The sequence below is a fragment of the Microtus oregoni genome, unplaced genomic scaffold, assembly GCF_018167655.1.
Source record: "Microtus oregoni isolate MIOR12 unplaced genomic scaffold, Mior012 000036F_ref0000092, whole genome shotgun sequence".
NCBI classification, from domain to species: domain Eukaryota; kingdom Metazoa; phylum Chordata; class Mammalia; order Rodentia; family Cricetidae; genus Microtus; species Microtus oregoni.
Window position 1 is genome coordinate 17,364,610 of NW_024543095.1, and position 17,119 is coordinate 17,381,728.

The window sequence follows — 17,119 nt, forward strand, 5'->3', positions numbered from 1 at the left end:
CTACTTCCTGACTGGCTACTGGCCAATCAGTGTTTTATTAAAATACAAGTAACAAATCTTTACAGAGTACAAGACCATTGTCCCATAGCAAGCCATCGTGACTGGGGTCAGATAAAATCTCAAAGTAGTTTTAATTCACACCATAGAAGGAATCCTTGAAATGTAAAAAAGAGAACTAATTTAGTATTCTTTAAGTTTTACTGTTGTAAAAATATCTTGGTAGAAATCAGATGGGATGAGAGTCTGTGGTTCCCCACCCTGGACGGATATCAGGATCACCTGGGGCTTTAACAATGAGTGACTTGGTCCCACTGTTAGAGCTGTTGACTCCCTTGGGTGGGAGTTGGTCTGAGCACTATCGGTCTTAAGGATATGAATGGGAAGGAATGTTTAGGGCAGTGCTTCTCAGCCTTCCTAATGCTGCGACCCTTTAACACAGTTATTTATGTTGTGGTGACCCCAACCATAAAATTATTTCATTGCTACTTCATAACTCTAATTTTGCTACTGTTGCAAATTGTAACATAAATATCTGATATGTAGGATATGTATATGTGACCCCTGTGATAGGGTCATTTGATCCCCAAAGGGGTCATGACCCACATGTTGAGAACCACTGGCTCAGTTGAACAGTCAGCAAGGTAGCATGAACTTGTGAGGACAAGTTGATGTGCTGGGGAAAAAGCAGGGGAGGCCTTAGAGGATGTCTTAGGGCTTCTGTTGCTGTGAAGAGACACCATGGCCACAGAACCTCTGAGAAAAGAGAACATTTAAATGAGGGGCCAGCTTACAGTTTAGAGGTTCAGTCCATTATCATCATGTTGGGGAGCATGGCAGCATGCAGGCAGACATGGTGCCGCCTACATCTCGATCAGAAGGCATTTGAAAGTGCACTGTCACACCAAGGGAAACGAGCAAAAGAGACCTCAAAGACAGCCCCCAAAGTGCGATGATTCCTCCAACAAGGCCATACCTCCTAATAATGGCACTTCCTTTGGGAGCCATTTTCTTTCAAACCACTACAGAGAGAGGAAATATGAGACAAACAGAAGAGAAATTCTACCCTGGGTCCTCTTTGAATGCCTGTAACGTAGCCCACAGAAGAGATTAGTGTGCACTTTCTGCCAGAGGATTGGTAAGAGTGAAGTAGCCATGCCTCCTGAATGAAGAGCTATCTGTGGATGATTTTATTCCGTCTTAGGGGAAGATGATATCCTCTCGTGAGCTTCTTTTAGAATACATTTCTATGCTAAGAATGTGTCCAGGGCTGAGGAGGTAGCTTAGTTGGTAGACTGATCTCCAGCACACACAAAACAGGCATGGCAGCATATACCTCTAATCGCAGCATTTAGGAAGTGGAGGCGGGAGAATCAAAGTTCAAGATCCTTCTTGGCTACACAGTAAATTTTAGGGCATCCTGGACTACATGAGACGTGAGAAAGATTGAGGGGGAAAGAAGAAGGGTTGTTGCGGGGAACAAGATGCCTTGTGTCTCTTTGACCTCTTAGACCTCCATTATTTTTGCTTTCCCTCTGGTCTGGTCACGTTGCTGTCCTAAACATATTCACTCTGCTCCATGGTGAGGTATCTGCCCCTGACTTGGTGAAGTAAGGTCTATCTCCTTCTAGGCTCCTCCTTGGTTTTCTAGTTCATATAGCACCATGTATTTGTGTTTTTCTGCCACTCTGCCCATTGTCCCATCTCTGTTCTTGACTGTAGGCCAGCAGGACCGCACTTATAAGCCCTTCCCCAATGCCATCCCACATGCTAGCTGCTTAGGAAATGGTGAACTGTGCAAAGTGGATTTGAGCTTCTTTCTCCTCACGTTGTCATTGATACAGATAAGGAGGTGCTACCCCGAGTGGTGGGTGAATGTGGCTCAGCTTCCTGGGGCTGTGCTTAAGGGAAAAAAAAGCCTAGAGCAGTGGTTCTCAACCTGTGGGTCACAACCCCTTTGGAGTTGAGCAACTCTTTCATAGGGGTCTCCCACAGATTTTTTTTTACATATGATTCATAACAATAGCAAAATTACAATTATGAAGTAGAATGAAATAATTTTATGGTTGGTATGGTCACAACATGAGGAAGTGTGTTAAAGGTTGAGAACCCCTGGTGTAAGGGCGTTCTGCATTCTTTGGCTCTACCCAGCCTCCAAAGTTGGGATTGCAGTCTTGCACCATAATCCAGTTTGTGTGCTTCTGGGAATGTAATCCAGCGCTTCTTGGTTGCTAGACGAGCCCTGTACCAACTGAGCTATGTCCCCATCCCCAAAGACTGAATTTGACACAGCCCTTGACACCCTACTTCAAGTGTTTCCTCCCTTTGTCTCGCTCTGGAATACTCCATCAGCCTTCACCCGCCATAAGGCCTTGTTTGCCCCTGGAGGATCCCCAGGGGATAGCTAGCCCTAACTAGATGCTGCCCAGGTTTGGCTTAAGTAGCACTTCCTTCTCTCCTTCCAGGATCGCCTCTTTTTCGTCATGGAATATGTAAACGGTGGAGACCTCATGTTCCAGATTCAGCGGTCCCGAAAATTCGACGAGCCTCGTTCCCGGTTCTATGCTGCAGAGGTCACGTCTGCTCTCATGTTCCTCCACCAGCATGGCGTGATATACAGGTAGCCTCTTCTCTCTTTCCTCCTCAGAGAACAAAAGCTGACTTCTCCAGACCCTTGAACTACCTCTGGTCCTTGCCCAGCGGGTCTCCCAGCAGCTGTTTGTTCCAATTTGCATACAGAGAACTGGGGCGGGGAGGGGGCGTTGTTTATCTCTATGAATGTTAATATTTGAAAGGCCCCAGGAGATTTGACCGGCTGTTTATGCCTGTTTTGATTTAAGGCTCGAGCGGTGACATTTAAAGTCTTGACTCTGTGATCCTGAGGCAGCCTTCACTCCTCCGACTCCTCCACCCTCTTCCTCGAACATCAGGGCATTCTCTTGTCTTTTTCCTCCTGTGCCACGAACTTCCTCCACTTCCTGATCTCTTGCCCTTTCCTGAGTTTGTTTGGCTTAACTGTCTCCAGTCAATAGACTCTGGGAAGGAGGAGTCCTGTGCAGGGCTGGAGGTTTATGTTCCAGGCGTGGGGGTGGGGAGTGGGAACTAGACATTATCCAACAGGAAGTGACTTTTTTCAGATTGTCCAGTCCTTTATTTATTGCTAGTAGCTCAGTCGCCTTCCAGCATAACACACACACACACACACACACACACACACACACACACACACACACACACTTTCCAGTAAAAGAGCTTTAGGCAGGCTCTTCTGTGAGGTCAGGAATTCTGGGAGGGAGGAGTAAATACTTAAATCAGCAACAAGGATGCTAAAGTTGCTTTTTCCCAGTGACTATTCATTTCTTTACTTGGTCTTTGCTTCCTCCTTTTTCCAAAACTGGGTGGTGGAGGAGCGGCTTTGCCTTACGCTAGAGTTGACCAGGCTCTTGCTTCAGTACTTCTGTCTGCTCTTGAATATCTGTTCTCTGAAAGATATTGGTCAAGCTCTCCCCAGGATTCCCTTCCTTCTGCTAGTCTCCAGTTTCATAAAGTTGGGGCAGGATCACTGGGGTGGGGGAGGTCAATGTTTCCAGCAGACTGCACTCTAGACCAGTGGTTCTCAACCTTCCTAGTGCTATGACCCTTTAATACAGTTCCTCATGTTGTCATAACCCCCAACCAGAAAATTATTTTGTTGTTACTTCATAACTGTAATTTTACTACTATTATGAATAATAATGTAAATATCTGACATTCAAGATGTCTGGTATGTGACCCCTGTGAAAGGGGTCACGACCCACAGGTTGAGAAGCATGGCTCTAGCCTGTCCTATGGGGAATCCATGTCTGTACTTCATGTTGCTGTCTGGCTCATACCACACAGCCTTGGAGTCTGGGAATAACCTCTACTCATTTCCCAGCTTCGCAACCATTCTAATGCTCGGTATCACCATGCTGTGGTGGAGGTGACAGCTAAGTCAGCTTCCCATATGAAGTCTGGGTTCTTCTTCCAAGATCACATGCTGATGGTCAGAATTTTAATTCTTAAGACTTGATAGCTGACGAGGCTTGCTTGAGGTTAGCTGGAGAGAAGGGCTTAACTTCTCAGAGTTTCTAAACTCAAAGAAGGAATAGAACCTCCTCTCAAAGGCTAGTGGGCCCACCCAAGGGGATTCCCTTCTGGTAACCTTAAAAGCAGGTTTGAGTCTAAGATCTGTGTGCCCATGCTGGGCATAATGGTACACACCTATAATTCTAGGTACTCAGAAGTCTGGGGCAGTAGGATCACATGAGCCCAGGAATTTAAGAACAGCCAGAACAGGACAGCTCATTAAAAAAAAAAAAAAATCCCATGCCTCTCACGCAGTATGTTATCACCTGAGTAGTGACATCATATTGTCTTTGTTGTGCTGTATTGTTGTTTAGAGGCAACTCACAAGTTTACCTACTTGGTGGGTGTAGTGAGGAGCAGCAGGCTGCGTTCCGGCCGCCCCGGCTCCTGCATGGCTAGCTTATACCCCAAAATAATTACATGGAAACTATATTCTTTTTTTTTTCTTTTTTTTTTTTTTGGTTTTTCGAGACAGGGTTTCTCTGTAGCTTTGGTGCCTGTCCTGGAACTCCCTTTGTAGACCAGGCTGGCCTCGAACTCACAGAGATCCTCCTGCCTCTGCCTCCCAAGTGCTGGGATTAAAGGCGTGTGCCACCACTGCCCGGCTGAAACTGTATTCTTTTAAACACTGCCTGGCCCATTAGTTATAACCTCTTATTGGCTAGCTCTTACATATTGATCTAACCCATTTCTAATATTCTGTGTAACACCACAAGGTGGCTTACCAGGAAAGACCTGTCTGGAGTGGGAGAATCATGGCGACTGACTGACTCTGCTTTCTTTCTCCCAGAATTCTGTTCAGTCTACTCCGCTTACCTAATTTTCTGTCCTATTAAAGGGCCAAGGCAGTCTCTTTATTTATCCAATGAAATTAACACAAAACAGAAGACTCTCCCTCATCAGGTGGGGAGGGGAAGGCAGCATACAGAATGTAGTTCACTGGGGGTCTCATCACCTTTAGGTCTCAACCTCATGATCCCCACAGGGGTTGAATATCGGATATGCTGCATATCCGATATTCATATTACAATTCATAACAGAAACAAGATTACAGTTATGAAGTAGCAACAAAATGATTTTATGGCTGGGGTCATCCCAACATGAGCATGAGAAATTGTATGTAATAAAGGGTTGAAGCATTAAGACGGTTGAGAACCACTGGTCTAGACCATTGTTCACTAAATTTCAAGCTCTTCAAAGGGCCATTTTTCTTAAACCTGTAGTGTTTTTTAAATTCTTATATGTTGGTGTACACAGTAGTTGGTTGTTGTAGGAGGTCACTTTTCATTACCGACTTCCCAGAACCAAAGTAATCACACAGAAACTGTATTAATTAAATCACAGCCTAGCCAATCACTTAAGCGTATTGCTACCTAGCTCTTTTATCTTTAGTTAACCCATTGATTTTATTTTATATTTTACTATGAGGCTTGTGACCTACCAGCAAGGTTCTGACTGGTAGCTCCATGGAGTCTCTCTGACTCTGCCTTCTTTCTCCCACGTTGAGTTTTCCCTGCTTAGCTCTAGTCTGCCCTGCACAGGCCTAAGATAGCTTCTTTATTCATTAACCAACAAAAGCAACATATATACAGAAGGACCTACCACACCATTTCCCCTTTTCTGTTTAAATAAAAAGAAAGGTTTTAACTTTAACATAGTAAAATTACATACAACAAAACAGTTATCAAGCAAGAATTAGTTATAATATTTATATCTACTTTATCTTTTATCATAACTAAGAAAAATTATAATTATAACTATCTATTCTTCAACTCCATTAAAGACTTCAGAAGGATGTAATATTACCCAGTAAACAGGAAGTTCATTGTAAGCAACTTCCAAAACTCTAGAATTGACAGAGACCTCTTGCTGCCTGGACAGTCACCCAAAGTTCTTCTGTGACATTGGAGCATCCATCTTCAGCCTACAGGCCTATAATATCCAGCATACTTTTCCACAAAGCAGGAAGTTTCAATGACAGTTCTGCCTATATTGGCAGTTCGTCAGTAATTTTCTTCTGTATCCTGCAGAATGTCTGGCAGACTCTTTCATAAAGCAGGAACCCCAAAGGACTGTCTCACCTTCATTAGGCAACTTTAGCACTCATTTTTCTGTGGGTCCTGCAAGTCCAGTTTAAGTAGTTCAGGCAAGAGCAGTTTCTTGCCCAAATGGCCTCTTCAATATCCCTCATCCTCCTGAAGTAGATTGGTGCTGCCAGGAACAAATTGTCTCATTGTTATGAAAAGTCCTAAGTTTTAAAACACCTTAAATGCCATATTTTACAACCTTTTAAAGGTTTGAAGAATACCTATCCATCTGAAATATATCTCTGTACATCTAGAAAATCTAACTAACATGACTACAAGCTTAACTACTATAAACTATTATAGATGACTGTTATAGACTATTACAGATGACTATTAACCTGTATTTTTAATTAATACATTACATTTTTAATGAGCTATAAAAACACAATACCTTAATTAAGAGCAGAAATATATAAATAACAAAATTGACCTTAAATTTATATCAATAAACCAAGATCCAGACCATGCAAAGTATCCATCTTTATAGCATATCCTCATTTAAGTGTAAGCAAACATTTATAAACGATATTTGGGAATTTGGGCATAGTTCTCTCCAAACTGCTTCCTGCTTTTTGTTGGGCAAAGTATTTTGGGGGGTATTTATGGAGATCATTCAGGGGGTCTTGGACCATCAAACTACATTTGTCTAGAAGAAATCCACAGGTTCTCATCCCTTGTGGAAACAAAAGAAGAACTTCTTTTCCAAAACAATGAATCCTTAGACCCAAATTCTGAAGTCATAATACCTTTAAAATATATATGCTGGTTTATCTTAGCAGTCCATACAATGAAATGTCTCTCTGTACTTAGCTCCTTCATAGTCAAAAAATTCAAAGAAAACACAATAGTATACATAATGTAGACTCTGTGTATATTCCATATTTACATGGCTTATTTTTCTTTACTCCTTTTAATCTCTGACTGTCTGTACTCTCTTTTTAAATACTTTGTTTTATTTATTTATTTTTATAAACCATTTACTTTCTTCTATAACTGTCTATATTCTTTTTCTTCTCTCTCCCAAGCCTATGTACCTTGACAGAAGGGCTGCCAAGGGTTTGAGTCTGAGGTTGACACAAGAGAGGCTGAGTGTGTGTCCTGTTCTGATGCTGGATGGCCATTTTATTGTGTATGACATATGGGGTGGGGCAGGAATCTATATTACATATAGGCAAGACTATTGGGTTTTTCATCTTTCCCACTGAGTCTTATTTAGAGGTCTTTTATGTCTGAATCTGTCCTATTGTGTATCTGTAATCCTTTTCTGTCCTGGAGAGCTTTTAAAATGGTAAGCATCTTGGTTGCAGAGGCCCTGTGTACACACAGCTAGGCCTGAAATCTCAAAGCTTACCTCTAGTGATACACCTCCTCCAACAAAGGCACAGCTGCTTCAACGAGGCCATACCTCCTAATCCTTTCAAATACTTCACCAACTGGAGTTAGCATGGAAATTTATGAGCCTGTGGGGGTCGTTATCATTCAAGTCACCACTCCTGGGAACTGCAGCTCTAGAGAAGTTCCCTTCTATCTTCAGGATAATGACCTGTACCGTTTGTGCAACTGTCCCTCCCTTCCAGCCTGTCCTGATGCTAAGGTCTCCTAAACAAGATAGTATCTCTCTAAGTTAGTGTTTGGCAGATCCCTCTGCTGACCTTGTCCCTGTCTCTCAGAGCTACACCCAAGAGAGTGCTCACATGGGGTGGCATAGGACAGTGCTCTTTTCATCCATGGTATTCGTGCTTGCTTATTCGGGCATGTTCTGTTCTAGAACTTTCCAGTCTGGGACTTGCTGCTTCCTAAGGCTATATTTCCCAAAAGTCTCTGTTTGAAGCATTCCTGACATGCATTTTTTTTTTTAACTCTAAAGGCCATCTCATTCCTTTCCATGTCTTATAGTACAGATTCAGGAGGACCAGGGGATCACTGTGTACCCTGTTGGCTTCATCCCAAGCCTCCAACAGAAGGGCTGTCAAGGGTTTGTGTCTGAGGTTGACACAGAGAGGCTGAGTGTGTGTCCTGTTCTGATGCTGGATGGCCATTTTATTGTGTATGACATATGGGGTGGGGGAGGAATCTATATTACAGATAGGCAAGGCCAGGTTGTATGGATTTCACTGTTAGGGTTAAGATTGGGTTTTCCAGGGCTGGAGAGATGGCTCAGCGGTTAAGAGCACTGGCTGCTCTTCCAGAGGTCCTGAGTTCAATTCCCAGCAACCACATGATGGCTCACAGCCATCTATAATGAGATCTGGTGCCCTCTTCTAAGGCCTGCAGGCACACATGGAAGGAATGTTGTATACATAATAAATAAATAAATCTTTAAAAAAACAGATTGGGTTTCCATCTTTCCCACTAAACTTTTATATGTACACTAATTAATAGCAAATTGACCAGTATTCAATAACTAAGGGAAGCGGTCACTTCCTAGCCAGTGGTTCATACTTAAAAGAAAGCCCAAATTGATAGGCATAGTGCTTTTTCCTCTAGTCCTGCTTAGACTCAGGCTCTCTACCCCACAGCACAGGGTACTGTCTCTATGTCCCGAGCTGGCTGTTTTATGCCGCTCCTCGGTGCTACAAGTGAAGTGTGTGTTCAAGCACTGTTTCCCCTCATCCTCACTGTAGCTGTTGAAAGTCTCCCTACTGAGCTGCGAAGACAGCTCAGAGGTTAAACACTTGCTGTACAAGAATGAGGACTGAGTTCAGACTTTCAGAAAGCCACGTAAGTGACATGTAGGTATGGTGGCCCTCCTGTAATTCTAATCTCAAAAAGGCAGAGGTGGGATTCCTGGAGAAAGCTGGCTAACGACACCAGCTGTATTGATGCATTATGAGTTTGATTAGGAGAGCCTGCGCCAATGAATAAAGTGAAAAAACAATTGAGCATGATTATTGACCTTGAACTTGGGCACATGTACCCACACATGTACCCACACATGTGCAAAGCACACACATGTGTGCACACGTGCGTGCACACACACACAAAAAATGAGAGAAAAAATTCCTCCCCCAAGCCCCTTGCACATACTGTGAGGAGTGACTTTGAGCGGTGAGCCAGTCTTCTGTCGCTTGACCTGAGCCACTTTCTCCTCCTCTGCATTGTGCTCAGTGTCTAGCGGTGTCCCCTGACTGTCAGAGATGACACCTCTATCTGTGAAGTGTGAGAGAAAAGAGAGCTTGTGGTCTGCCTGGAAGGATGGGAGGGAACAGTCAGGAGGCCCTGTGTAGCCCAGTGACTCTTTCCCAACAGAAAATCCCAGGACCTAGTCCCCAAGGCTGGATGTCTCAGCTTGTCTTCAGTATACATTGGAATCATGAAGAAGTAGGCTCTACCGCCAGTAAAAAAATGAACTTGCCAGTGAGAGCAAGGGCAAGCAGGCAAAGCAAAAAGCTTCCTTCTCTCACATAGGTAGGCTGCCACCGGAAGCTGTGGCCCAGATTTAGGGTTCTCACCTCACATGACCCAATCAAGAAAAGTCCCTCCCAGGTGCACCAGCCTGCTTGGATTTTAGTTAATTTCAGCTGTGATAGTCAATCTGACATCCAAGAGTAGTCATTGCACCTTGCCTTATTCCCTTGGAATTCTGTCCACCATTGACACAGTTGAGAATCTCCCTGCTCGAGGTCCCTAGTTAAAACTCTGTTAGTAATTAGAAGGTCTGTTATCATTGGCCTTCAGTTCATTTCATCAGTTTATTTAAGACCTGCCACAAAGCAGCAGAGATGGTATGGTGGGCGACGGGTCCCCCAGACTTGCCAGGTTTATGGAACCCACTTGTGCCACCAGGAAGCATTGTTTTTAGCTGCCTGCTTTCCCCGGCTCTTATAGAATGTGAAAATTCCCCAAGATCAAAGAGTTGAGTTTTTAAAGAGAGTCCCAGGCACCATGACAGGAGTTGTGAGTGACAGTTAAATCAAGGACCTAGGAGATCACATGACTCCACTCCTTCATTTTATAAATATGGAACCTGGAAACCAAGCTTGGGCAGTAACTCACCAGGTTTATAAAGTGAGACAGAGTAAAGCTTAAATATGATTTTAGTCAGATAGGAATACAAATAGAGCAGCAGACCGCTCAGCAAGGTGTTGAGACAAAAGCAGTTTCTTTCTGCCCTCCTTCCCTTCCACAAAAAGTAGAAACTGTTAACTTTCTTAGCATTTACTGCAGTCCTCTGGATTTCTGGATGGGACTGTGTTATCTGGATGGGACTATTTCAGGTATTACCTGTTGACTTTCCCTGTGTAATAAGACGTTAGTCCTCCTCCTTGACCACCACCCGATCTCCCACGCGTCACATACACCCTTCCCAGCCCTGCCTCCTCTCTCTCTAGTTTACCATACCTTGAATAAGTGATAATGCATTGCACACCTTTTTAGGGCTGTTAAAATGCCTTTGGGTCGAAACCTAGTGTCATTGTCCGTGGCTTCTCATCAGCCTTCATTGTCCGCCACGTTCAGAAAGTCCGGTTTCATCCCATGCTTATTCAGTCCCAGTCCCGCTGGCCTTGGTGAGCTCCCAATAGATCAGTTCCACTGTCACAGTGGGTGGGTGCACCTCTCGCGGTCCTGACTTCCTTGCTCATGTTCTCCCTCCTTCTGCTCCTCATTTGGACCTTGAGAGCTCAGTCCGGTGTTCCAATGTGGGTTTCTGTCTTTATCTCCATCCATCGCCAGATGAAGGTTCTATGATGATATGCAAGATATTCGTCAGTATTGCTATAGGATAGGGTCATTTCAGGTACCCTCTCCTCAGTTGCCCAAGGTACTAGCTGGGGACATCTCCCTGGACAGCTGCGAGCCCCTCTAGAGTCAAGTCTCTTGCCACAGGGCAGGGAATCCGGACTGCTCTTCAGACTTGAGAGGGAGGGGGAATGGAGTAGGGGGAGGGGGAGAGGAGTGGGGAGAGGGGGAGAGGACTGGGAGGAGGGGGAGGGAAATGGGAGGCGGGGAGGAGGCAGAAATTTTTTCCAACAAAATAAATAAATAAATAAGAAAAAATAAAAAATAAAGTGCCTTTGGAGACTGAGTCATGTGGTATACTATAATTACTCTTCCTCTGCTGCCTGTTATTTGGGTTTGCTTTCCCCGGAGTCAATAATTGTGCCTTTATAGTAATCTAATAATAATCTATGCTCTCATTATCGATTCAACCACAAGCTCCCCACAGATGGCCACATCATCCCATAAGACGCCCATTTGCAGCCGTTCCTCTACCTAGTTCATGGTTTTGGGTGGCTTTGTCTCGTTGCCTCTAAACTACTCCAGCATGAAGAGTTCTCCAGTGTGCCAGCTGCGAGCTGCCAACCCTGTTCTCCGTTATCTGATTCATCTTTTTGGCTTCCCTTTCCTGTATCCCGTGTCCTTCTCTCTCTTTTAAAAAATACTTTATAAACCAGGTGGTAGTGGTCGATGCCTTTAACCCCAGCAATTGGGCGGCAGAGACAAGCAGATCTCTGTGAGTTAGAGGCCAGCCTGGTCTACAGAGCAAGTTCCAGGACAGTTGGGGTTGATACACAGGGAAGTCCTGTCTCAAAAAAAAAATAGAAATATTTCATGTTAATTCTTTGAAAATATCATACATATACACACTATAGATCCCTGAAATGTAGGGAAGGACCACACTGAGGAGTTTTCTAGTCCTATATTGTTTTCACTTCCTTCTGTGAAAAAGGACTCTCACCAAAACCATAGCTTAGGGGAGAAAAGAGTTTATTCTGCTCTATACTTCCAACTCACACTCTGTCATTAAGAGAAGTCAGGGCAGGAATTCTATTCAGGAGCCATGGAGAAGTGTTACTGGCCCACTCTCTGGCTCTCTCAGAGACTTGTGCTTAGCTGGCTTTCTTATGTAGGCTGGGACCACCTGCCCGGGGATGGTACTAGCCATAGTGGGATGAGCCCACCCACATCAGTTCACTCACCACAGACATGTCCAGAGGCCAATCTGACCTACGGAATTCCTTGAGGCTTCTTCCCCCAAATGACTATACAATTCGTCAACTACCAATCAAGGCTAATCATAGGAGAACTCCCCCTTACACCTGAAACCATCCTGTCTTTACCTTGTAATGCTGAAGGCTGAAGCCGGCTTTCACTCAAGGATACTGTTCTCTTATTGGCTAATTCAAGATTGCCTCTGCTGTCATTCTGATTCTTGATCCTTGTGCGAACCTATTTCTTTTTTCCAGAGATTTGTTAAAGTCGTTCTGTCTTCAGGGTTTCAGAACTACCCAGGGATGTGGTTTGGGTCTGCTTGGATCTGTTGACAAGACACTGAGAGACCTTGTCAAATCCTTCAGTTCTGGATTATTGCTGAAGGATTCCTATGAATAGTCTAGGTTATGAGACTAGTCAAGTTGGGTTCACTGTAGACTTTTCTAGATGACTGCTCAGTTGGGAAAATTCTGTGGCTATTTCTAGAGTGATTGTATTTCCTTAAAAAGACTTGTGCTCCTTATAGGGAAGTGTGACTATACAGTGTATAGCCTATTGTGGCTGCTCAGGGATGCTTTGGAACTGAGTGGTGCAGCTAGCTCTGTCAGAGCAAAGAGAAGGGAGAGGCCTGGAAGATCACTCTCCGGTCTCTGGTTAGTCTTCCCATCATTACTGTCTTGGTACCCACCCTCCAGGGCTGGCAGCACACTGGTTCCCTTCTCAGGGAGTAAGCCACTGAATGCAGGTGAAGGGGAGGGGCCAGGCATGCCTGGCCATCTGCACTTATAGCTGCACCGCAGCTTCCTCTCATCTCTCCATCTCTCTGGAAACAACTATTTATTCCTGGTCTCTGGAGGAGAGAGGGAACTTTGCAGGATAAATTTAGTTTTTCTTGATTTTCCTCCTCACTGGCTCAGGACTCAGCTTTCTTTGGCTAGGCAAATCAATTGCCATGCTTCTATGTGCTTTCCACGTCCAAAATTGTATGGTTATTGCTTCTTCTCTTATTTTCCCCATCTTTGGGACCAGCTTTGGGAGAGAGAGAAAGTATCAACAGGTATTCTCTCTGCCCTCTCCACCCAGAGGTCAGCGACTACAGCAGTAACCACAGTGCCACCACGGACTGCCTAGGGTTGCCCTAGTTACTGTCCACAATATTTGTGATGTTTCCTAAGAGAGGGCTCTTACCCCATCCCACCACCTTCACCGCCACTGTCGGGTCACCCTGTCCCTGCTGCTGCCTGTCCCAGTTTCACATGGGAAGCGGAGTTCTATTTTAGAGATGACGCTGAGTTTGGGGTCAAAGAACTGCAGCTGAAGGCTGGGTCAGCCCCATCTTTGTTGTGTCTTCCTAACCAGCATCATCAGATGGTTTGAAATGTTTCTTTTTCACTATGCCATGGGAATTATAACATAAACCGATTTGGAGTGTTTTGAAAATTGCATGAGAAAACATCCTCAGAAGTGCGGTGTGCAGTCCCGGGCACCTGGAAGGTTCTGTAAATATTAGTTGGATAGATGGGGAATATTGGATTTTGAAGTCAGAGAGTGTCTGGAACAACCCCTCCCTCCATCTAAATTCTTATATTGAAGTTTTCATCGCCAGCATGACAGACCATGCCTCTCTCTAAAAGTAGAATCTCTAAAAAAAAAAAAAAAAGCAGTTGCATTTAAGTTAGGATGGCTTGTAATACACGACAACTGTGATCTATAGAGAAATGGAAATTAAGGCCTAGAAAAGTCCAGAGAAAAGACGACACTTGGAGAAGGTGGTCCTCTTCAAGCCAAGGAGAACATCCTCAGAAGAAGCCAAGCTGCCAGCATCTTCACCCTGGACATCTAACTGTCACAGTTGAGAGAAGTCAGTTCCTGTCATTTAGGTTATGCAGTTTGTGGCGACTCTCACAAACTAAGACAAAGGAGCTGGGGTCAAGCACCTAAACAGCCACTCATGTAGAGCGTCGTATGTCAAATGTGCTTATAGTAAAATAGGAAAAGCCAGGTGGCAAGACCCGTGGGATTGGCATGGGCTGTTTGATAAGCTAGGGACAGAAGCATGCCTGTGGAGGTGGCTTGAGGGCTCGGCCAATAAACCGTCTGTGATGAAGGCAGTGTTACAAGACCCCCCCTCCTTTGGGTGAATGGCCTGGCAGGCATGTGAATTCTGCCATGAAAGTAAAGGGCCCATCCGAGCAAAGCCTCCAACTCAGCACTGGACAGTATTCCAGAGAAAGGAGCCTTCATTTGATTATAGCTCATTCCTGTTAGAGCAGAGGTTCTCAACCTTCCTACGGCCTCAACCCTTTAATACAGTTCCTCATGTTGAGGTGACCCCTAACCACAACATCATTTCATTGCTACTTCATAACTGTAATTTTGCCACTCTTGTGAATCATAATGTAAATATCTGATATGCAGGATATGTGATGTGTGACCCCTGTGAAAGGGTTGTTTGACCCCACAGGGGTTGTGACCCACAGGCTGAGAACGACTGTGTTAGCGCCACGAGACAGGAAAAGTACAGTCATTACTTAGTATGTACAGTAGCATGCTTTTAGGATCACCACAGATACTAAAATCCAGAGAAACTCAAGCATCGTATGCAAAGTGGAGTCTGTTGGCAAATAACACACTGTTTACCCTATAAGCCCTGTCATCTTTCAGTTTCCTGCTACCTAAAACACTGTAAAAGCTATGTAAATAGTGGTTATATTGTACTGTATGGGGAACAGCAAGAACTAAAGTGTATGTTCAAAACAGATTCAGTTTTTAAAACCTAGTTTGCCTGGGAGGTTGGGCATTTCCACAGATGTAGGACTCATGGACGTATTTGGAAGCTGGCTGTGCTGATCCCTGCCCTGACTGTAGGCAGAGAGTGGGAAAAGCCAAAGCCGCCTGCTAGTCGGGAAGCCTCGGCATCTGCCATTGGCATCTCCGTTTTCTCTCGGGCTCTGTTTGCCACATCCATGAGCTGCAGTTGCACACCCATCCCGAGCCCATAAGTAATGTGCACGTCATTCAAGAGACTCTGCGATCCCCCTGCCTTGCTGACAACTGAAAATGCATCCCCTAATAAAAGTCATGCTAAATATTATCCCATAATCTTGTGAGAGCGCGAGCTATGTTTTTATATGTTTTTATGGGTCCAGATTTATTTCAGGGTGAGGTCATCTTTTGCCCTAAACTGGTTTCTCATCAGTGTGTCCTACTGGTACTAGCATGTGGCCAAGTCACTGTGACATGATGGAGAGGAGGGCAGGGGAGAGAGCACAGATGGGGCTGGCTGGAACCACAGCCACAGCCGTATTTACATTCCTCCGAGGAAGCCAGGACACTGCTAACCAGAGCAGAAGAGGGGTCCTGAATTTTGTTGACATCGGAGATTCAGAACAAACAGGAAACGTAGAGCCAGAGGGAAATTCCTGATCAGATTTGTCAGCATTTGAGCTAGTAATGTGTGTTTAGAGATGAAATGGTCATGGATTCCTACATTTGGGCACAACCTGGTACCTAGCATGGGATGGAGAGCCCAGTGTCAGGGTTAAGAACATGAGTCACACCATGTACTCAGCATCTAGAACCTTGAGTTTTTCCATCTGTGAGATCAGGGGTTAGTGCTCCCTGACAAAGCTACTGTGAGTTAACACATGAGAAATGTTACAGTCCCATCTGGCACAGAACATACACTTACTAAGTTAGTGGCTGGATGTACAGTTAGTAACCTTCACATTGCTCTCCGAAGTTCCCATTGATGTGGCCTGCCAATTGGCCGATTGGCGAAAAGATCTCCTCTGGATATGTCTTCCAAACGAAGACATGTGTGAGACGCTGAGGTGTCAGACCTGACCTCTGAAGTGGAATTGGGTAGCGGTGTGTTTCTTTATGAGCACACGGTGCTCATATAGAAGCCGAAATCTTGGAACGAGCGTCACTGCTGTGGATTCAAGCAGAGACTAGATTCTCCAACCCTGAGTCATGCGATTTTGTTTCTTTAAGGTCCTTGGCTAATGACTGAGCTACTAAAAATGGGACTTGTCTTAGCAAACAATCAGCAGCTTTGCCATGGTAGGCGAAGTCTTGTGTGGAAGTCTGAGGTGGCTCAGTGGCCCTCCCTATGGGCTGTGTTTGTTTTGAGGTGACTTGGGTCACAGGAGGGATGGAGAAGAGAACAGAAAAGGCCCCACAATAAGCAGAGACCATAGAGGCCATCGTAGTTGGCTTTACTTCTTGCTGTGGTCATGTGCTGTTGTTTGTGCTCCCTGTGACCCTTGCCTCAGTCTTTTCTAAGGCAACTGTCGCTGCCCAGTTGTCTTTTATAAAGCAAGAAACTGGGGCACTTGGTTGAAAGAAGCATAGAAGGTCTGTGTTGTCTCAAGATAACCTGGAGGTTCTAGGGCCCCTCACACAATAGCAGCCACAACCCCGGGGCTCTTGTTGGCTTTGTCACCAAGAAGCTTGGCCACTGGGACTTACACATAAGTCTCTTTCTGTCACAAGATGGTCCCCATCTATCTTCCTAGCTGCTTCTCCCAATGACCTTCCCTCTAAGTCACCTTTGAGCCTAACAGGTATGGTTTTTGACTGACCTGTGACATATTCAGGCATAACAGTTACTGATTCCCTTCCAAGCAGCAACAGTCCCCAGGCAGCCAGCCTCCTCTGAGCTTTGAAGAACGTCTGAACTTTCCCTAGAATATAGTGGGCTTTGCTCGCTTAGCTCCCTCCTTCTCATCCTTGAAATGGTAACTTATTTCCCCTGGCCGTTTCCTGCAAACCCAGTCATTCCTTTCTCTCTTCACACTGCTTATGCTACAGTGTATTAAAACAGTTCCCCCATTCAGCTGTGTCTATTTCTTGGTTGAATGGTCCTAAGGTATCCCATGGATTATCATAAATTGATGGTTTCCCTTAATGAACCACAATATCTTAATGCTTAAGTTATGCATTTGTTTAGTTTACAAAAATAAGACAAAGCAAAGACGCCTACCACCAAG

The 17,119-nt window shown here is 44.7% G+C and overlaps 1 protein-coding gene across 2 annotated transcripts in view; it reads left to right on the forward strand.

Moving 5' to 3' along the window:
• The window catches only part of Prkce (protein kinase C epsilon), a 525,963-nt gene that overhangs the window by 417,318 nt on the left and 91,526 nt on the right, over positions 1-17,119 (forward strand). For both annotated transcript variants that reach the window (XM_041630988.1, XM_041630989.1), the window contains exon 11: positions 2,463-2,617. In XM_041630988.1, coding sequence (XP_041486922.1) covers positions 2,463-2,617 — 155 coding nt within the window. The remainder of the gene's footprint in view (positions 1-2,462; positions 2,618-17,119) is intronic.